Source organism: Pithys albifrons, chromosome 1, assembly GCF_047495875.1.
Source record: "Pithys albifrons albifrons isolate INPA30051 chromosome 1, PitAlb_v1, whole genome shotgun sequence".
NCBI classification, from domain to species: Eukaryota; Metazoa; Chordata; class Aves; order Passeriformes; family Thamnophilidae; genus Pithys; species Pithys albifrons.
In genome coordinates this window covers 122,112,369-122,132,224 of record NC_092458.1, presented here as the reverse complement: position 1 = coordinate 122,132,224, position 19,856 = coordinate 122,112,369, and the positions used below count along the sequence as shown (strand labels likewise).

General features: G+C 46.7%; 1 protein-coding gene across 1 annotated transcript in view; it reads right to left on the bottom strand.

Annotated features, from left to right (window-relative positions):
* C2CD2 (C2 calcium dependent domain containing 2) overlaps positions 1 to 5,495 on the bottom strand; it is a 38,961-nt gene extending 33,466 nt beyond the window's left edge. The window contains exons 1-2 of the mRNA XM_071566506.1: positions 5,085 to 5,495; positions 3,055 to 3,153 (exon numbers count right to left, since the gene is read on the bottom strand). Of these exons, the coding sequence (XP_071422607.1) occupies positions 3,055 to 3,153; positions 5,085 to 5,372 (387 nt within the window). The 5' untranslated portion in view covers positions 5,373 to 5,495. The remainder of the gene's footprint in view (positions 1 to 3,054; positions 3,154 to 5,084) is intronic.
* Between the last annotated feature and the right edge of the window lie 14,361 nt (positions 5,496 to 19,856).

Here is a 19,856-nt window from a genome sequence, read left to right as displayed (position 1 = left end):
GTAGCCTGTTCCATCCAAACCCTCTTGTGCCAAGTCCTCAGCAAGAGAATCTTCTCTTTGGTTGCCTTTTTTGTTGCTGTTGTGAAGTTCAAGTCCTCTGGAAACAGACTGCACTAATGGAAAAGCTGGCAGAAATAGCTAAGAATATCCCTAATGTTTATTTTATTAAAACAAAACAACCAGTACCACACAATGAAAACAGGCCACTTCATTCTATATATTTAGGCTCTGGCCCAAAACTGGAAGTGAAGGCGACACATAAATAGAGGCTTTATCAAGGAGCAGTGTGGTGTAACCTTCAGCCACAGAGCAGCTCTGTTCCCATCACAACAGCTTTGGCCAAGTTGAGAACCAGCAGCATTCCAACCATGTCTGCAGCATTTCACTGTGGAACACACGCCAGTTTTACCATTCTCAGCTTCTTGAAGGCCAGGACAGCGGGGACACACCTAAGGACTGCAGGTGTCAGCCTGTGTCCTGGTCATAAACAAGGCTGACAGCAGTAATATAGTAATTACAGTCTATCTGGCTCATTTTTTTGGAGCAAGACTTCCCAGGCTCCTCGCCTGGCTGTGCTCCATGGCCCAAGAGGACAGAAGACCACTCACCACAGGGCTCTCATCATACAGCTGGGTGAAAGCATTACACGTGCCAGGTTTACTGCTGGTTTGATCTCTCACCCTCAAGCCTCTGCTTCCTTTGATGACCACAACCTCTCTGCTGCAAGGTCAAAGTCATATTTGAAAGGAGATGCCATAAATCAAATCCTGGCTGGTGAGCCAAGGCACCCACACGCTCCTGCCACGCAGATCACAAGTCAAGCAGCACGTTGAACAGGTTGCAGGAAAAGAATCTTGTGTGAGCTGATGCCTCAGGCAAGTGCAGAGCCCTGTGGGATGCTACAACACTGACAAACACACAGCACATGGTCACAAACTACATCCAGAGCCAGTCACACCAGTAGTGACTTACAGACATGTACCGGAACTCTGAATTTGGAACAAGCTGCAAAGAGAGCTTTCAATTTCATATGCAAATATTAAGAGTTTCAAGAGCAAAGGAGGGGAAAGAAAACACCACAAAAACACCCTCTGGACTCTGGGTAGTACCTGAGGAATATATGAGAGACAATTATCATGTAAGAGAACTCCTGAGCTGTTTAGAGAAAGGTATGCATTTAAGGAAGAAGGGAAAGCAGCTACCAGTGCCACTCTAAGGTTATTATACACTGAAATTCAAAAAGATACTCAGGTTGTACCTTAATTAAAGGGGTAAGAATGATTTAGAGAAATTTTTCCAGCAGCTGTGCACAAGACTGTGGAAATGGGTTTTGGCACAGTACACAACAACCCAGTGTATGAAAGCAAACCTGGTTCAGTAGAATAATTTTTAAGCGTGCTTGTATTGGTTTAAGCTGCTTTGAAACCACATTAGATTGCTGTCTGCAGTGGAACAGCTCGATTAACACACTCAGATGGCTCATCCCAAGGTCAGAAAAGGACCACAGACTGCACAAGGGAGAGTGGAGGACTGCAAAGCCACAGGTAGAAGAGAGAAGTTCCCTGGATTCAGGCTGCCAGGGCACTGTGGGCACTAAGTTACCTCGCTGCTTTGGCAGTCAGAATCTACAGGCAAACAACACCCAAGTTAGCTGAGGACTGAGCAAAATGGTCCCTGGGCTATGACAAGACTTCAGGGAAATCCAGAACTGCAGCTCTGTGCCTTGGCTCTGGAACACAGGCACCACTTTTAGACTTAAGATGATGCTCTCACTGTCCAAGGGCAGCCAGCAGACCCAAACCTCCTGGCCACCTCCCATGCAAACACATTTGCAGCCCTGCCCAATTTCCAGAAACGTTTTAGACACTGCACTGCCAAACACCATTTTTTGTGCTGTTATTTGCCAGCTTTTCTTTGCAGCAGATCTCCCTGGGGTGCTGCCTTCACACATTGCACAGCACATCACTTTCAAACCTAGCAGCCCCCTCTCCTTACAATTTCTCATCATGGTTATCTTTCAGTGGCACAGAGTAACTCTACTGCCAACTCTACAGCTTGCTAAATCCAGTCTCTCCAGCCCCCCTTCTGGGAGGGGAAAAACCACCCTAAACAAATAAAAAGAGAGAAAACAAGGGCACAAACAACTTTACAAGTCACAATCCCCAGCTGCCACCAGTCAGGGTGTGCCTCTAAGTTGTGTATCAGGCAGATAAGCATGCATAGTTTTCAAAGGAATCATAGGAGAGCTGCTTAACATCTAAATCAGACAAGCAAAGCACAATAACAGAGCAAAACTAAAAGAAATGCTTTAGGCTAATTTGATGCAGGTGCCTAAAGCTGAGCACCAGCTGTGATGTAAGTAGCACTTACAGTCACTGGAATGCAGAATGATAATAAGCATAAACAGATTAGTTTTTACTTTTAATGCATTTTTGTCCTGTTCTAAGAGCCACCTTCTGCCTTATTTTAATTTCACAGGCACTAAATCGCCTCCCAATATGTGCAGTGGAAGAGGAAAAAAGAAATCACTTGCTCCTCACAGGATTCAGCAGAGTCAAGACTTCAGCCTCAGGACTTTGCACCTGTTCCACCGATCCTTACCCAGTTCCCACTTAAAAGCAAGCCTGTCATCAGCCCCACAAACAGCAAGAGGCAGACAAAGATGTTTTCCTGCCCCAGAGGAGAAATGGCCCTTTCTTTTTCTGTGAAGTCTCCTCCCCATACTTCAGCAATGGGATGGGGAACCACCCTAAAGACTGCGGAGGTGAGGGAGAGGGCTCTGCTCTTATGAGCTCATTGGAGATGTACTCATAAACTTGGCATAACCCTGGTTATTGTCCATTTGGTAGAAGCCCTGGAGCACCTTCTGCTCATGACTTGCAAAAGACGTGAATAAATGCAGAGAGTTTGCACAGGTTTATTAGAGGCAGCCTCTTCCCAGCCTTGACAAACACAGGTCAAGGGTACAGAAGTATTGACAAATAAAGCTCCCAATGATGCTAATAAAAGTTAACATTTCCTGCCCCAAAGTACATTAAAGAATCCAAAGTTTACCTTCTCTTCAGCTGACTTTACAACACTAATAACTTCTTTAACTACTAGCTCGAGTGGTTCTGGTGGGTCATCTTCCTCAAACATAAGCAATGGAGAATCCTAAGAAAGAAGCAAAAAAGAACCATCATTAGGTGACAAAGCCATTGCTTGAAAACAAGTGATATAAATGCACTGCCAGTCAAGTTCCTGGAATTGCAAATGTATGTCAGAACTTCTATGTATTAATTCCATGACACCTCACTACATAATATAGGGTAGAGCCTGAAAAACATATACTTAGGACATAACTATGAGCCTAATCACAACTCATCTTTCTCTGCAGTAGAATACAAGGTACACAACACAGTGCAGAGCAGAGCCTGTGAACAGCAACAGAGTTCAGTGAAACTGCTTTTGATTCATCAGCGCTGCAGTTTGAAAAAGGCTGTTTGGTTTGGCCTAATCATCCGGCTGCACTAGGCTGTGCCAAAACTAAGAAACCCCAAATACCATCTTGCAGAGGTGAGGAAAGAAGGCTTCCCCTCCCCAATCCTCCCTGTCTGTGATGACAGGCAGTGATGACAGCCACTCAGCCTGCACACAGACAGCAAGAAGGCAGCGTTTTGGCAGTGAGGTCATCCTTTCAGAAGCCCCTGCGCTGCATTCTCCACCTGCTCCCCACACTGAGCAGTCAGCCCCACTTCCCTCCTCACCCGGGGTTGTTTTGCACGCAGGAATTCCATTAGCTGCGTGCCTCTGGCATTGTTTTGGGAGCCTGACTGAGGGAGCACCACCACGCTGCAGTGCCAGGCGGTGAATTCACGGCTCCAGCTGCTCCCCGGGGAGGGAAGGAGGGTGTGCGTGTCCCTGTCACAGGGGCTTTGGTCTGTAGTCAGGGACAGGAAGCTGCCACTTGTGCCTCAGCTCCCTTTCAGTTCCCAGCACCTGTGCCCAGGCTGTTTGGGCTCTTCTCTTCCACAAGTGCAGGGCAAACCTTTATTCCTTAACACACAGCCCATGCTTTTCCCAGCTGCACCGTGCAATTTGGAAGGGCGGACAAAGTATTTTCCTCCCACTGCCCTAACTCACAGTGATATTTGGAAAGTGTTAAATTTCTTTTCCTTATCTTTCACACACACATGTTGCCCCGCTCTTCCTTGTCCCCCAGCCTGCTCCCTGGCATGCAAGAAGAACGGAACATCCTAGGGCTAAGAGGTCTCCCCTAGGGAGAGGGATGTATGGAAATTTGGAGACCTGGGGACATGCTGCTTCCTAGATAGTTTAGCCTCAGCATTTTCCATTGACATGACAAGGGTTCAGTCCTCAGGACACGGAAATCAGGTTGCCACAGCCTCACCTAAGCTCTTCACCTCTTAGACCGGGCATACCATTACACACCAACAAGCAGGATACCACAATGAACCCTTTGCAGGAAGGACAGGTTGGGATGGGAAGGAATTCCATGTTTTGTGCATCCTCCCTGACCCAGGTTAACAGCAAACTGACCAAACCCTGAGCATCCCACTACCCATCGGGTCTGGGGGACACCAGCCCGTGGAATTACATACACACACGGGCTCAGTGGGGCCCGAGGCAATACGAGGGAAGCCCAGCTCTGGGAATTATTTGCCGAAGGACGGGCCGCAGGCCCAGGCCAGGAAGTTTCCATTGTTTCCTCCTCCCCACGCCCCAACAATGTTATCGGCGGTGCGAACCCCTGCGGGGATCACGGCTTTCCTCTCTCCCCATCCTTGCCCGTTCCCACGCGTGCGCCCATCCCGCGCCACTGCCCGGCTCCTCCGTGCCAAACCCCGCCGAGCCGCCACCGAACGCACACGTGTAAATACAGAAACACACGGAGGGGCACGAACACACCACCAGTACCCTGGTTTATCCCTGGAGCAAATCGCAGGGACAGCCCGCGGCCGCATCCCCCACGCCCGGGCTCCGGCCCCATCCCGGCGGGCGCGGCGGACCGCCGGAGCATCCCGGCCCGGAGCATCCCGGCCGGTCATCCCCTTCTCCCCCATCCCTGCATCCCCGGCACTCACCGCCCGCTCCGCCGCCTCGGCGCGCAGCGCAGCCACCCAGGCCCGCCGCCACTGTCGCCTCCAGCTGCCCCGCGACAGCGCCCAGGCCAGCACCGAGCCGCCCTCCTCCCGCAGCTCGTCCCGCGGCGCGGCGGGGCCGGGAGCCGGGAGCGGCCGCGCGCGGCGCCGCCGCAGCGCCAGCAACGCGTACTGCACCAGGTACACGGCCAGCGTGGCCAGCGCCGCCACGAACAGGGCGACCAGCGCGCCCCAGCGCAGCTCGGCCAGCCCGCCCGGCAGCCACGCCATGGCTGACCATAATGGGGGCCGCGGCTCCGGACCCCTCCGGCCGCAGTCCCGCGCTGGGCTCGGTCCGCGCTGGGAGCGGCGCAAGGACCAGCGGATGCCCCGGGACGCGCCGCGCTGCCCCGCCCGCCCACGGCGCAGTCCCCGCCCCGGGGCGGCCGCGGAGGTAGCCGGGCCCCGGCCACGGGCACGGACAGGGACGCGGCCCCGGGGTGGCTCCCGAGCAGCGCTGCCGACTCGGGCGGTGCCTGCGGGGAGGCACATGCAGGTGTGGTGGAGTTGCGGTGATGGGTGTCTGGTGCCCCCGGGGGTGGGGGTGGGCGCCCCGTGCCCCCCCCCGGGGTAAGAGAAGTTTGGGGTGGATGTCTAATGCCCTCGTGGTGGACCCCTGGTACCCCGCATGAATGTCTGGTGCTCTCGGGGTGGCCTCCTGGTGCGCTGGGGGTAGAGGGACTCGTGGTGGGCACCTAATGGTAAGAGGGGCTCGGGGTGGGCTCCTGGTATCCCTGTGTAAGAGAGGTTTGGGGTGGATGCCTGGTTCCCGGAGGTAGAGGGGTTCCTGGTGGGCGCCTGGTGCCCTGGATGTCAGAAGGGTTCAGGGTGGATGTCTGGTGCCCTGAGGGTGGAGCCCTGGTACCCTGGGTGGATGTTTGGTGCCCTCGAGGTGGATCCCTGATGCCCTGGGTGTAAGAGGGGTTTGGGACGGATGCCTGGTGCCCTCACGGTGGACCCGTGGCTCAGTGTGGATGTCTGGTATCCTCGGGGGTAAGAGAGGTTCAAGGTAGATGCTTGGTGCCCTCGGGGATAAGAGGGGTTCGAGGTGGATGCTTGTTGCCCTCGGGGGTAAGAGGGCTTGGGGTGGATGCTTGGTGCCCTCGGGGTGGACTCCTGCTGCCAGGGGGTAAAAGGGGCTTGGGGTGGGCAGAGTGTGAGTGTTCCCTTGAGCCGGTGCTTCTCTCCAAAACCCAGAGAACAGGATGAGAAGAGCACTCCCAAGGACCAGCTAAAAAGGAGAGTTTCAGTAGGGAGAGTGGGGCAGGAGAGGCATTCAGCGACCCGGTGAAGACACAGGTGTCAGACTAATAGTTTTTGTTGTTTTCCGTGCAGCGAAAGGTTTCCCCTTCCCTCGATGCTCCTGAGTGATGGCATTTACACACTAAGCAACAACTGCAAATGAAGTCATGTGAACAGCATCTTTGCACACATAAATAACCCTTTTAATGTCACTTGTGGCCACAGTGGGTTGGCTGTGGATGGGCCTGGCTTCCTCCTCTGAAAAGAATGATCATATAGTCTTTGGGTTCAGGAGGCTGAGGTTTACTCACCTGGTTTGTGGCAAAATTACAAATCCCAGTGGATGGAATTGCCACACTTCTCCTCAGCAGAAAGCAAGCATTCCATGGAGGCACCTCTTTACATGTCAGGGTAACGCTTGGGGGGCTGGGATTGTCCTTCAGAGCACTCAGGGAACAGCTGTGTTGATTACAAGACATTTCTTTTTCCAACCTGTTTCCTATCAAAGGGTGAACACAAGCTTCCCTTTCTTCCTGGTGCCTCATCATCTCCTCTGCTGAGGATGTCAAACTCCCTGGAAGGAGGAAAAGCCCAGTTCCGTGTTTCATTGTGATCTGCAGCCTGGAACATCAATTCAGGACTAAGCACTTTTTGCAGGCTATGCTGTTGTTATCAGCAATAGGAGGTTTGCGATAAAGGGGAGGAAATTGGATTTTGATCGTAAATAAAAGTTCCAGAATTATTTATTTTTGTCATATTCATTTTCAGTAAGTTCCTGTTTGGTTTTCAGAGTGCTGCCTTATCGGCTTATCGCTACTTGTGTCCTCATTTTTATATTGCTTTTTTTTCCTGCTCTGCTTCTTTCAGAGTGTCTATGTTTACATATGGCAGGTCCCATCTAAAGAACTTCACCTGAATTTTTTTCCTAACCCATGTGGTAAAACAACCAGCTATTAAGTCATTGAGGCTGGGAGTGAAATGTCACTGTAAATTCTTGCTCCACTCAGGTTTTGGACCTTTGAGAGCCTTCCCTTAAAGGATAGAAATATATTTTTCTGACTGGAAACTGGAATTCCAGCCCATTGGAGTGTGTGCCATGGATTCTGAGGGAAATTACTGAGGGCCCCATCCTGCTGGTTCTGGTGTGTGTCGCAAGGGAGCTGTGTAGGTGCAGATGGTGAGGTGTAGAAACCATGTGGGCTCACAGACCAGACAGCAAATGCTTCTTTGCTGGACATTTTCAATCCCATTCATGGCTAGAAGCAGAGGTAAAAAGAAGAAGGAAGCGAGTACATGACAGAAACACAGAATGGTTGTGGATGGAAGGGACCTCTGCAAGTCATATGGTCCAGCCCCCCCATTTCAAGCAGGGCCACCCAGAGCCCATTGTCCAGGACCATGCCCACCACTGATGTCTTTTGAATATCTCCCTGGACTCTACAGCTTCTCTGACCAACCTGTTCCAGTGCTTGGTCACCCTCACAGTGAAAAGGTGTTTTCCCTTATGTTCAGAGGGAACCTCCTGTGTTTCAGTTCGTGCCTCTTGTGTCTTGTTCTGTCACTTGGGCACCACTGAAAAGAGCCTGACTCCTCTTTTCACCCTCCCTTCAGATGTTTCTATGCACTGATAAAATCCCAACCCCCATGCTGAGGCTTCTCTTGCCTCTCCCCTCCAGTTCTCTCAGCCTTTTCTCATATAAGAGATGCTCCAGCCCATAATCATCTTAGTGGCCTTTCACTGGACTCTCTTCAGTGGACAAACAGCACTTTAGGTGTGGCCTCACCACAGCTGAGTAGAGGGGAAGGATTACTCCTCTCAGCCTGCCTGCAGCACTCCTCCTAATGCAGTCAAGGATGCCACTGGCCTTCTTTGCTGGAAGGACATATGTTGCCTCATATTAAATTTGCAGTTGACCATAGCCCTCAGGTCCTTTCCACAAAGCTGCTTTCCAGCCAGATGGCCCCCAGCATATGCTGGTGGCTGGAGTTGTTCTTCTCTGGATGCAGGACTTCATGCTTCCCTCTGCTGAACTTTGCAAGGTACCTGCCAGCCCATTTCTCCAGCCTGTCCACATCCCTCTGGATGGCAACATGACCCTCTGCTGTGTCAGTCAAGCCTCCCAGTTTTGTGTCACCAGTGAATTTGTCAAGGGTACACTCTACTCCATCATCCAGATCATTAATGAAGCTGTTGAACAGGACTGAATCCAGTATTGGCCCCTGGGGTCACCACTAGTTACAGGCCTCTATTAGTCTTTATGCCATTGATCATCACCCTCTGGGTCCAGCTGTTCAGCCAGTTTTCAGTCCACCTCACTGTTGTCTGCTCATCCAGCCCGTATTTCATCAGCTTCTCTGTGAGAACCTAATGGGAGACAGTGTCAAAAGTCTCAGTAGACGAAGTCCATTGCTCTCCCCTTGTTGGCCAAACCACTGTATGAGATTATACTGTTGGCCAAGTCCAACTAACCTTTGGTGAAACCCTCCTGATGGTGACTGATCACCTTGTTCTCCCTATGTGTGGAATTAGTGCCCAGGATTAGCTGCTCTATCATCTTCTCAGGGATCAAGGCAAAGCCGACTCCTGTCACCCTCCATTCTGCATTTCTTGGAGTGAGGAATGGTGTTTGCTTTTCTCCAGTCCTTGGGCACTTCTCCCAGGTACCATCACCATTTAAAGGTGATGGAGAGTGGTCTTGTACTGACATCTTTCATCTCCCTCAGCACTTATGGGTGCATCCCATCAGGGCCAATAGACTTATATATGTCCTCCTTGCTCAAGTACTCCCTGACCTGATCCTCCTTCACCAAGGGTACATCATCTTTGCTCCATACCCTCACTTTGCTCTCTGGAGCTTGGGATTCCTGAAGGGCCATTGCATCAACATTTAATACAGTATTTTAGAATATGAGGGCTTGGCCTCTGGGAGGAGCATCAAATTGCTGAGAAGCAATCTGATAATTTTGTGTTATAAATATGTTGTCTACATTTGCATCTCTGAGCTTAACAGGGCCAGAACATGGTTTTATCTGCTGCAGATAGTTTCCTGTAAGGATATAAGAAGAGTGGGCTGCTTAGGGGTCAAAGTATTTGCTTGGGACACAGGGAAATCCCACACTCCACTCATTGGCCATCTGCCTTTTGCCTGCCAGACCCCAGACAGGGAATTTGGAGTGCACCTGCATGATCCCAGCATGATCTGCTGAGATCTCTGAAAATCCACAACCAGAGGCATATTGCCATTTCAGCACAGCTCCATACATTGGTTAACTGACCCTGCTCAGAGATCAGACTAATTACTTGGGCTAATTTTAAGGTCCAAACCAGTACCTTTGCTGCACCATCTTTTCTCCTTAGGGTTTTCTGTTACAGCGCTGCATCATGGCAGACAAACCTGCTCTTGTTTCCATGTTTCATGTCCTGTTGTCCCATGTTTCATTTCCCCACGTTTGTCACACAGACAGTTTTCTTTAACTGGCAGGAATTTTGTGAGTCTAATTAGTGAATGTGAAATGACAAGAAAAGAGTAAAAGATAACACTGAGACATTAAGAACAGTTTTCCTTTACAGAACTTTATCAGCTATCTTGTTACTAGAAAGACTTAACATTTTTACTTTTGAAGGATACCAAAAATATGTGGTAACTAATATTTAATTATTTTCTTTTTTCTTGCACCTGTGAACTTGGAATAGCCCTCTCTGAACATTCAGAATCTTACCCATCAAAGCATAGCTCTGGGTGTATGATTAGTAAAGGAATTAGTTTTTCATAATTCTGTGTACTTTGAGGCTGGGAACTGTGGGTCTGACTTGCTCCTAGGCTCTGCTAGGTGCTGTATTTTGTATTAAATATCTTCTGTGTTTCCCAAGTCCCAGCTTTCCTTTTAAATGGCAGATATATATCTCTGTCAAAAACATAAGGTGAGGGAGATTGATTCAGAGTTGATTTTATAAGGGTTGTGGAAAAAGAGAGTTATAAATGCATCATTCATTGTGGTTGCTTTACGTGTCCTGTTTTGGTCCTTTGAAAAATGACTTTTGTTAACTTCTCCACTCTGTTCTGGAAAGGCAGACCTGGAGCTTCCTCTGGCCCAGAGTGATGCCAGAGTAGTTCTAGGAAGTTTTGCTGGTAGAGCTCCATGAGGCACATGAAGAATAAAGGAACATCTCACCCATTAACTGCCAGGGTCTGAATCTGTTCTGGATGCTCTTTTTCACCTGGCAGACAGAACATGGGCAGAATTTTAGGACCTTGACTATTGACTTGAACTTCCAGATTTGTTGCAGGTGGGTGGCTCAGATGACACAGCTGAATGTGTGTGACAAGGTGGGACACAGCAGGGCATACACTCAAATCTAACACGTGGAATCTGAGATTACCCCCAGTCCTATGTTATATGTGTAAGGAAAGGGAACAGGATGAAATCACAGTTATTTTAGTTAATTTAATTTTTAAAGCTGTGAGCAGAGCAATGGGAAAAAAAGTATAAAGTAGATTCAATCACTGCAATTAAATGATCACTTATACAATTACAATGCACAGAGATAAGATCAACCCAAACCTTCCCCAATAATTATCTGCCTCTGAGCTCCAGAGCATATCTTCTACACATGAAAGAAAGAGAAGGTTCCCAGGAAGCCATACAAGCAGTCTAACACGAAGTCTGAAACAAGTGCTTTGTCAGACAGTTTAATAGTGTAAGATCTGCTTAGTTTGGCAAAACTGTACTTTGCCCAGCAGATCTTTCTCCAGCGTTCCAGGACTCCTTTAGCTGTGATGTGGCTATAACCATGTCCTCTTGATGAGATTTTATAGCATCACAGTAAGCCTGAGGTGATACCACTGCACACTCTTCACTGTCAGAGCTGCTGCCAGAAGCAGACCTGTTAATATTCATTCCTGAAATGTGATCCCTTGTGGGTATGTTACTCCTCATTAAAGAAGGGACCATTTCCCCTTTCACATGTAGCATTTCAGCTTCTCTCCACTCTTCTGCTGTGGCAGGGTCAGGTAACAGGCATGTCCTTCCACCTGCTGGCTGTGGCAAGTTTGCTCAGGAAGGCAAGGAGAGGCACAATGCTAAAGCCAAAGCCAAAAGATGGTCCTGTCCTCTCCAGTCTGTTTTCTGCAGCCCCTTTTTAGGTGAGATTCAGCACATGTGACCCACCTTGCCTCTTTTGAGCCAATACTTTGGAGTCTTTGTGACAGCTGAGAAAGAGACTGATGGTGTGCAAAGACATGAAACAAGGGCCAGGTGGGATGCCCAGGGAAGCCTCTTTGGAAGATGGTCAGCAGCCTGGCACCAAGGAGGTGCCACCAAGCAAAATTTTGTAACTTGGAGCTGGCATGGGGGCAAGGCTCTTGATCTGGAATCACCCCCTCAACTTGTGTGTTGCAGAGAACATCCTTTCCTTAATGAAGGAGTCTTGCTCCATACACAAAAACTCAGAGATGATGATGTCATTACACCTCTACATTAACGGCTCTTATTTTCAGTTCTTTTCCAAAATCAAGAGATACTTGATCTATCCAAACACCAAGGAACAAGTAACATGTCCACCTCATAGCAGAAACAAAAAGTTCAGCTCAGTTAGGTCATTCAGTTCTTCTTTGCCCAAATGCCTACATCTCCTAATTGCTTAAGAGGACATACTGCCAGGAGCTGAGTTTTTCATTAGATCAGAAAATTGCTTTTATAGCTTTGTTATTATAAATGTTATTAATATACAGTCCTGGTCCTAAAAATGTCTTGACAAAACAACCATGGCCCATGAATATAGCTGTTGACAAATTGGCTAAGTTTCAAAGCAAGTGGGTCACAATGTTCCATTTCTCCCAATCATAATTTTGAATTATGTATTCAGACATAAAGCAAAGCTGCAAAGCTCTGTTTAAATTCTATTAGAACCACAGACCCAAGCTGGTACACCTTGGAAACTTTACTTTCTTTTGAAACCATTCTTGCACCAGAAATACAACCTATCAAGAGGTCATTTAACCTCAAAACCAGAACACAAGGAAAAAGAACAGCATGGAAAAGCAGACAAATAGTGGCACCATGGTGTTTGTATTCATTGTAACACACCAGTATTCCACCCATTAATTTTTTAAATGTCATCATTTGCAAGTGTCATAATTTTGTCATAACAATTTTGCTTTTCCTTGGAGAGTCATACTTTTCCCTCTCTCCAGATCCAAATTCAAACTGAAAGAGAGTAGGGTTAGATTAGATATTAGGAAGAAATTCTTCCCTGAGAAGGTGGAGAGACACTTGCACAGGTTACCCAGAGAAGCTGTGCCTGCCTGATCCCTGAAGTGTCCAAGGTCAGGTTGGACAGGGCTTGGAGCAATCTGTTCTAGTGGAAGGTGTCCCTGCCCATGGCAGGGGGTTGGAACTGGATGATCTTTAAGGTCCTTTCAAACCCAAACCATTCTTTGATTTTATGATTCAATACCTGGTAATGAATCTATTCCTACTTGCAAAAGGAACAAAGGCAAAAAATGCAGACATTTTGTCTGGAATTGCTGGTTTCTTTAACTGCTTGTATCTGGCACGGCAATGAAGGAGTGAAAATTGTTTTTGTTTTTCATATGATGATGACTCTTCAAAAATATACTCACCAAACTTCAGTAAAATACATGAACTTTTACAAACTAAACCACGACAGACAAGTTGTTTGTTTTTTCCCCTTTATTTTCACCGGTTCTATTCTCTCCACCAGAGAGCGCCAGGATCACCAGAGGTGGCGGTGCTGGAATTGGGAGGTTGCTGTGCTCTGAGCTGCTCCAGACACGATGGGTGATTCCAGCTGCATGAATGTTCTCACCTGTGGGTCAATTTAGGCTCAGAGTTAACATTGTGCCCAAAAGGTTAAGGCTTCCCATGCCCAAGATAGAGCTGAAGAATCTCCTCACAAGGAACTACAGGAGAGATGAGTGCCCCTCCTTAATCTCGGGCTCCAGCCCAGGAGACAGTGACTTCTGAGGAATGTGTGCTTCTCCCATGCAGTACAAACACTCACATGCCCCTCAGACAGATGTTTGAAGACACAGAGACCAACTGGGTTTGGGAACGTTGGGCATTAGAAAGAAGAAAGAACCTGGTAAGTAGTAAAAGGGACCTTCAAGTTTTAGAGAGAGTAGTGGCACTTCAGGCAATTTTGTGGGAAACCAACAGCAAGAAGAGTATGAAAGAAAGGCTTTGGAAAATCTTGGAACCTTCTCAAAGAGCAGTGAAAATGTTCCTACTGAGCTACAAAGCTAAGAAAATGCAAGAGCTTCGGGTTGTCAATCCCAGAGCACACCTCCAAGGGTCCTGGACTAAGGTTAAAACACTTGAGCCTGGAGCACATGGCTCACTCACAATAGTTATGCAAATCCAAGAGTAATACCATTTGTTATGGCCCCAGGAAAGGGCAATATACTTTAAACTCTTCAGTCCTGGAGAGTTTATTCAATTATATTCAAGTGTGTTGACTATATGTTACCATGATAGGTGTTGACTACAACCAATGCTCCTGCATTTTTCAGGCTGGGATAGACTGGCCTCCTCCTTGGCAGTCCCAACAAGGAGCCAAGGATTCAAGAGTCTGGAATTGCACCCCACTCTCACTCCAAGCTGTCAGCCAGGCAGAAAATACACTGCCTAGTGAAGGAAATTATTGTGTTCCGTTCTGGGCCCCTCAGTTCAGGAAAGATATTGAAGGGCTGGAGCGGGGCCAGAGAAGAGCAACGAGGCTGGTGAAAGGACTGGAGCACAAGTGCTGTGGGGAGAGGCTGAGGGAGCTGGGGGTGTTTAGCCTGGAGAAGAGGAGATTCAGGGGAGACCTCATCACTCTCTACAACTACCTGAAAGGATGTTGTAGCCAGGTGGGGATTGGTCTCTTCTCTCAGGCAACCAACAGCAGGACGAGGCAGGGGCTTAAGCTCTGCCAGGGGAGGTTTAGGTTGGATATCAGGAAGAAATTTTTTACAGAGAGAGTGCTCAGACATTAGAATGGCCTGCCCAGAGAGGGAGTGGATTCTCCGACCCCGGAGGTTTTTAAGGTGAGACTGGACGTGGCACTGAGTGCCATGATCTGGTAATCGAAGTGGGGTTGGATTAAGGGTTGGACTTGATGATCTCGGAGGTCTCTTCCAACCCAACTGATTCTACGATTCTATGAATTACCAGAGAAGACACCTCTGGGACAAAGTGTATTGTGACACAACCTTGGCCTAACAGGGATTTTTCTCCAAACTGATTTCCAAGCTTTATTTTAGCACTCTCACATGCATTTTTATATACATATATACACATATAGAGAGGGCTTCACCTTCAGTGTGATGCTTTTGAGTGTGGCTCTTCAGGTGGCTGTGATCTCATTTTAATATCTGTGAATCTCCTCCAGACATAGTCTTAGTGCCAGTTTAATGTTTTTGCATTATATTTTTTTCTCATGCTTTCAAAAAATATATTTATGTGCCTTAACACATCCCAGTCAAATTTTTCCTGAAACAAGTAACATGAATGCAAGTTAACAAAGCAAAATTTTCTTCTTGTGGCTTTTGGTTGCTCAGTTGATTGATGATTAAAGAAGAGGCAGCAGCAAATACTGCACAGCTGTAGCTGGCACACCTGGAGGAGCCCTCAGGATGGGCAGTCTTCAAAGCCTGTTCCAAGAGGACCAAAACTTCCCCCAGTGCAAGACTGTAGAGGAAATATTATTAAACAGTCTTATGGAAAGTCTTCCTTCCCTTAAACTCTTTCATAGACTTTATAGCACAGTGTAATGGATGATGAGAGTAATGGATGCAGTTTCTGTCAGCCAAAAGGGTTAGAAGGTGTCATACCCCAGGGACATCTTATTCATTAGGGAAGAAAGGAAAAAGTGGGAACCAAAATAAGCATATTCATCACAAATGACACCTTAAAACAGGCTGGGTTTTTTCCTTCTTGTTTTTGGCAGAGCCACAGCGTGGGCTCTTCTGTACCTCACATCCTTCTGTTGTCACTGTACTTTCTCTGACCTCTTCTTCTGGCTCACTGCCATTTCATCCTTCAGCCACCTGCCTCCAGAGCCTGAAAACCTCAGCACAGCCTCTTCCTTGCAGCAGAAGCATCCCTGGATGTTGGTAATCCCAGCAGGCCTTACTGTCTTGTTTTTAAGATCAGTGGACTTCCTTGGAGAGAACATGTTGCTAGATTAGAGCCTGAGCCCTCAACTATCAGCTAAAGCTGATGACTACACCAGGGCTCCATGAGATTGAAGAGCTGTGTACATCCTGGAGCCTGGACTACCAAGACATTAAGAAATTTTTAAGGGTTTATCAAAACAGCAGAGGCAATTTAAAGTGAGGTCTTTGTTGGCAGAAAGTAACTTTAGATGTCCTGTTTCAGCACATGTGATATGGAGGTGCAATGAAAGTTGTCTGTGTTGCTTCATTGCAGCCAACACCTTGAAAATTTTTATTGCCAGAGTATTTGAGTACTGGAAGAAGAAATATTATCCAAGGAGGTCTGAAAGTAAAAATGATCCTGTTAGTGTTTGTATGTTAAAAAAAGCATGGTAACTGGAAATACCCTCTGAACAGAAAAGTAAGTAAACATTACTGGATTTGTTTGAAGAGCAACTATGTTAGAAATGGACAACTGGAATGAGAACAAAAATAACCATGAAAACAGGTGCAATGCTCATGGCATTATCAGTAGCTTTTTATCATTTTGATTTGCTTGAGCTTTATGCCAAATATAGGCTGTATGGTCTCTAGAGCACTTTCTGTGGAGCACTTAAGCAGGGGTTTGTCTGCTCTGAAACAGAAACGGAGAGAGGACTGTGTGTTGATCTTAACTGGATGCAGGAAGAGCTGGAAGAGTTCCTTATGCTGAAATGAGAAAGAGGGGGACACATCTTTGGGAGTTTATGACCCTGTCAATGAGTCAGAGAGCAGCTCTCCACACTCTCTTTGCCTTTTCCAAAGCTCACCCAACTCTGGAGGAACAGAGGGACAGGCCAGGAACCCTTTGTCCCCGTTTTCAGAGTTCCAAATCCTCTTGAGCTTGGAATGCCCTTTCAAGCCGTGATCCGACCATTTGGCAGAGCTGGTGCTTCAGCTGTGCCCTGTGTTTCACCTGACCTATTGCCCCACTGCCTCTGATAAACTGGCCTGTATCAAGAATAGCGTGGCCAGCAGGCCCAGGGCAGTGACCCTTCCCCTGGACTCTGCCTTGGGGAGGCCACACCTTGAGTGTTGTGTTCAGTTCTGGGCCCCTCAGTTCAGGAAAGAGATTGAGGGGCTGGAGCGGGGCCAGAGAAGAGCAACAAGGCTGGAGAAGGGACTGGAGCACAAGTGCTGTGGGGAGAGGCTGAGGGAGCTGGGGGTGTTTAGCCTGGAGAAGAGGAGGCTCAGAGGTGACCTCCACACTGTCTAGAACTATCTGAAGGAAGTTCTAGCCAGGTGGGAATTGGTCTCCCAGGCACTCAGCAATAGGACAAGGGGGCATGATGGGCTCAAGCTCTGCCAGGGGAAATTGAAGTTGGAGATCAGAAAATAATTCTTTCCAGAGAGAGTGCTCAGGCATTGGAATGGCCTGCCCAGAGAGGGGGTGGATTCCCCATCCCTGGAGGTTTTTCAACTGAGACTGGATGTGGCACTGAGTGCCATGATCTGGTAAAGGGACTGGAGTTGGACCAAGGGTTGGACTTGATGTTTTCGGATATCTTTTCCAATCCAATCCAATCAATTCTATGATTCTATGACAAGCACTGGGGTAAAAAGTGCATGGAACTCTTCAGCACATCCTCCTGCTGCAGGTCCTGTCCCTCCCACTGAGACCATTGTTCGATGTCCAGTCAGTGATTATATGAAACTTGTGGGAGATTAACTCTGGAGACCTTTTCTCCTCTGTTAAATAATCTGAGTGAACCTGGTTCAATGAAGTTGCACAAGTTAAAAATGGCAAAGGACAGCAGATGTGAACTGCAAGAAGCTGAGAAAAGTGGCCTAAGCATTCTCAAAGACAGGTCTTGTCTAGTTTGAAGAGGGGAACTGAGAAAACCCTGTTTCCAAAAGACAGAAGGATAACTTTCTGCACCTATGGGAATCCACATATTACATTCCCACACAGGGTGTTTTGAAGAGGGAAATACAAGCAGCAAAAACTGCTTTGGAGGAGAGCACTGCAAAACACCATAAACATTCCTGACCGTGTCTTTCCAAACATCTGGTGCAGTCCAGTTTTATATGAGAGACACTCAGCTGATGTGTGTCCCCTCCACAAACTCCCCTTTTAATCACTGATTTCATAGGACGCAGAACTTGGGCTGTGCTTAAGTTTTTAGGACTGTCTAAAGCAGTTGGTTTTCTTGTATTTTCCAGTAAAAAGTTCAGTGGGGCACCTACTAAAACAAACAAAAAGCCATTATTTTAGTAATGTAAAAGTAGCATTTACATCCAAGCAATAGAACAAAAGATGCTTCTTACAAACACATTTCCCACCCCGCAGACACAATGGTATGTACAATAACATCCCACTTTGCCAAGAGATTCCAGCAGAAGACACAGTAATTTCAAAAGAAACAAAGTGTAAGTTTATTGGACGCCAACATTTCTTAGTCAAGATCTAAGTAAAGAAAACACACAGTAGAAAAAGTTGTACAAAGCAGCAATGGATTTACATTACATTAAAGAAAAAGTTACCTTAAGCTCTTAAGTCTCAGTCCTAAAAAAAGTAAAAACCCATCCTGGTGTATTGAACGGATATAGAATGTATAAGGTACACAGGATTACAAACCCAGCATTGTTTGTCTTGCCTCTATAATCCTTTAAAATGACAAGTGATTTTGTGTAACTAACTGGAAAAATTCTCTAGCAAATCTATTGGATAATTCCAATTTCTAGAAACTGTAGGAATCTATTCCCCTGTACCCAAGCACTAAAAGTGATCCCATTTTCCTGCTGTTTAAAAAGAGACACTGTCAAGAATAAGCCTTAAAATATGTTCTTTAAGTGTATTTTGCATGTTACATTGAAAAAGGGAGTTTGTTCTGGCTTTGTGTACATGTTTGAATTAAAGGTGCGGCTGCAGTAGTGGGAGGCTTCTGTCTTTAAAAGATAATGTGTATTGCTGAGAAACTGGAAAAGGACAAATTGGATTGAGTCCTTTATTCTGGAACACTGAGGCAAAAAGCAACATAAAAACCCACAGAACTCAGATATATTTTCCAGACATCCTTGCAACAGCTGAGGATGCCTGTAATAGGCAATTTCATGCCCAAGCAGTTCAAGTGTTATGACTCAATTTGTGGTTTTAAATTTTTAATTTTACTAATATCAAGTATTTCTAATACAGGTAAGTCCATTTTCTGTATTCAGCCTTTCTCTTGATAATGTCCCTTTCTGTGCAGCAGTTACAGTACATTTTTTCACAAGTCATTTTAAATAAACAAGAATCAATGCCATTAAAAATACTATCAGGCCTTGTTCAGCAACAACAGAAAAAGATTTTTAACACTGATTAATTAACACCAACACTAAAAAAAAAACCAAAACAAAACAAAAAACTCCAACAAAACCCAAACCCCTAAGCTTGTTTTGATTTTTATTTAAATGTTCTGGTAGGAAAATGTAAACAATTTCACTGAACAGTATAGGCACATGCCAGATTAGAGGCTCATGCCAGGTATTTGCACCCTCACTGTCAGAGCCAAGAAATTAGGCAGAGTCTGTCCTTATCCCATGGGAGGAACTGGTTTTAACACTGGAAGCCTGGAACAGAATCAGAGTCCATGCAGAGCTTCAGAGCAAACCCACATGTCCTGCTTGGGGGGGAAAACAAACATCAGGCAAAGGAACCTCCTGGATGTTCCTGCCTAAAAGGGAAATGCAGGAAAAGCCTCTCACAACTGTTTGGGGTCACAGATAAGGAAATATCTCAGGTCTGAAACACCCCAGACAGACTCTGGTGTCACACACGTCACCAGGTTATCTCCTTAATTACCTGTCACAGGGTGTTTCACTCCCCCTTACCAAAATAGCCCCTCAAAACTAGAGACAGTATCATTGCTGGTTCACATCCTCTGGTTTTGTGAAACTACACCCTAACTCTGTATGCAGGTGTTATGGAGAGGAAAACTCATTTTAACGTTTAGTTCCAGGACTTTAAAGAAAAGAACCTGCAAATATTTTGCTGCTGTTGCTCATATTCCAGGTTGATCATGGTCCCAATTCAGCAAAGAACTTAAGCACTTTAAAAACCAAAACAATTAAGACTGATCTTAATGGACTTAAGCATAGGCTTAGAGGCTTTGCCAACATGGTGCCTGAAAGGAAAAAAAAGGCCCAAACCAAAATATATTTCATGGCTCAACCCTGCTCCTCTTAAACAAAAGTTCCCCCTCTACTCCCACCGAAGCAGGATAGTTCGCTGAGATTTATCCAACAGATTATAAAAATAGCAAAAAAGGAAAAGAATTATAGATTCTAATCTATA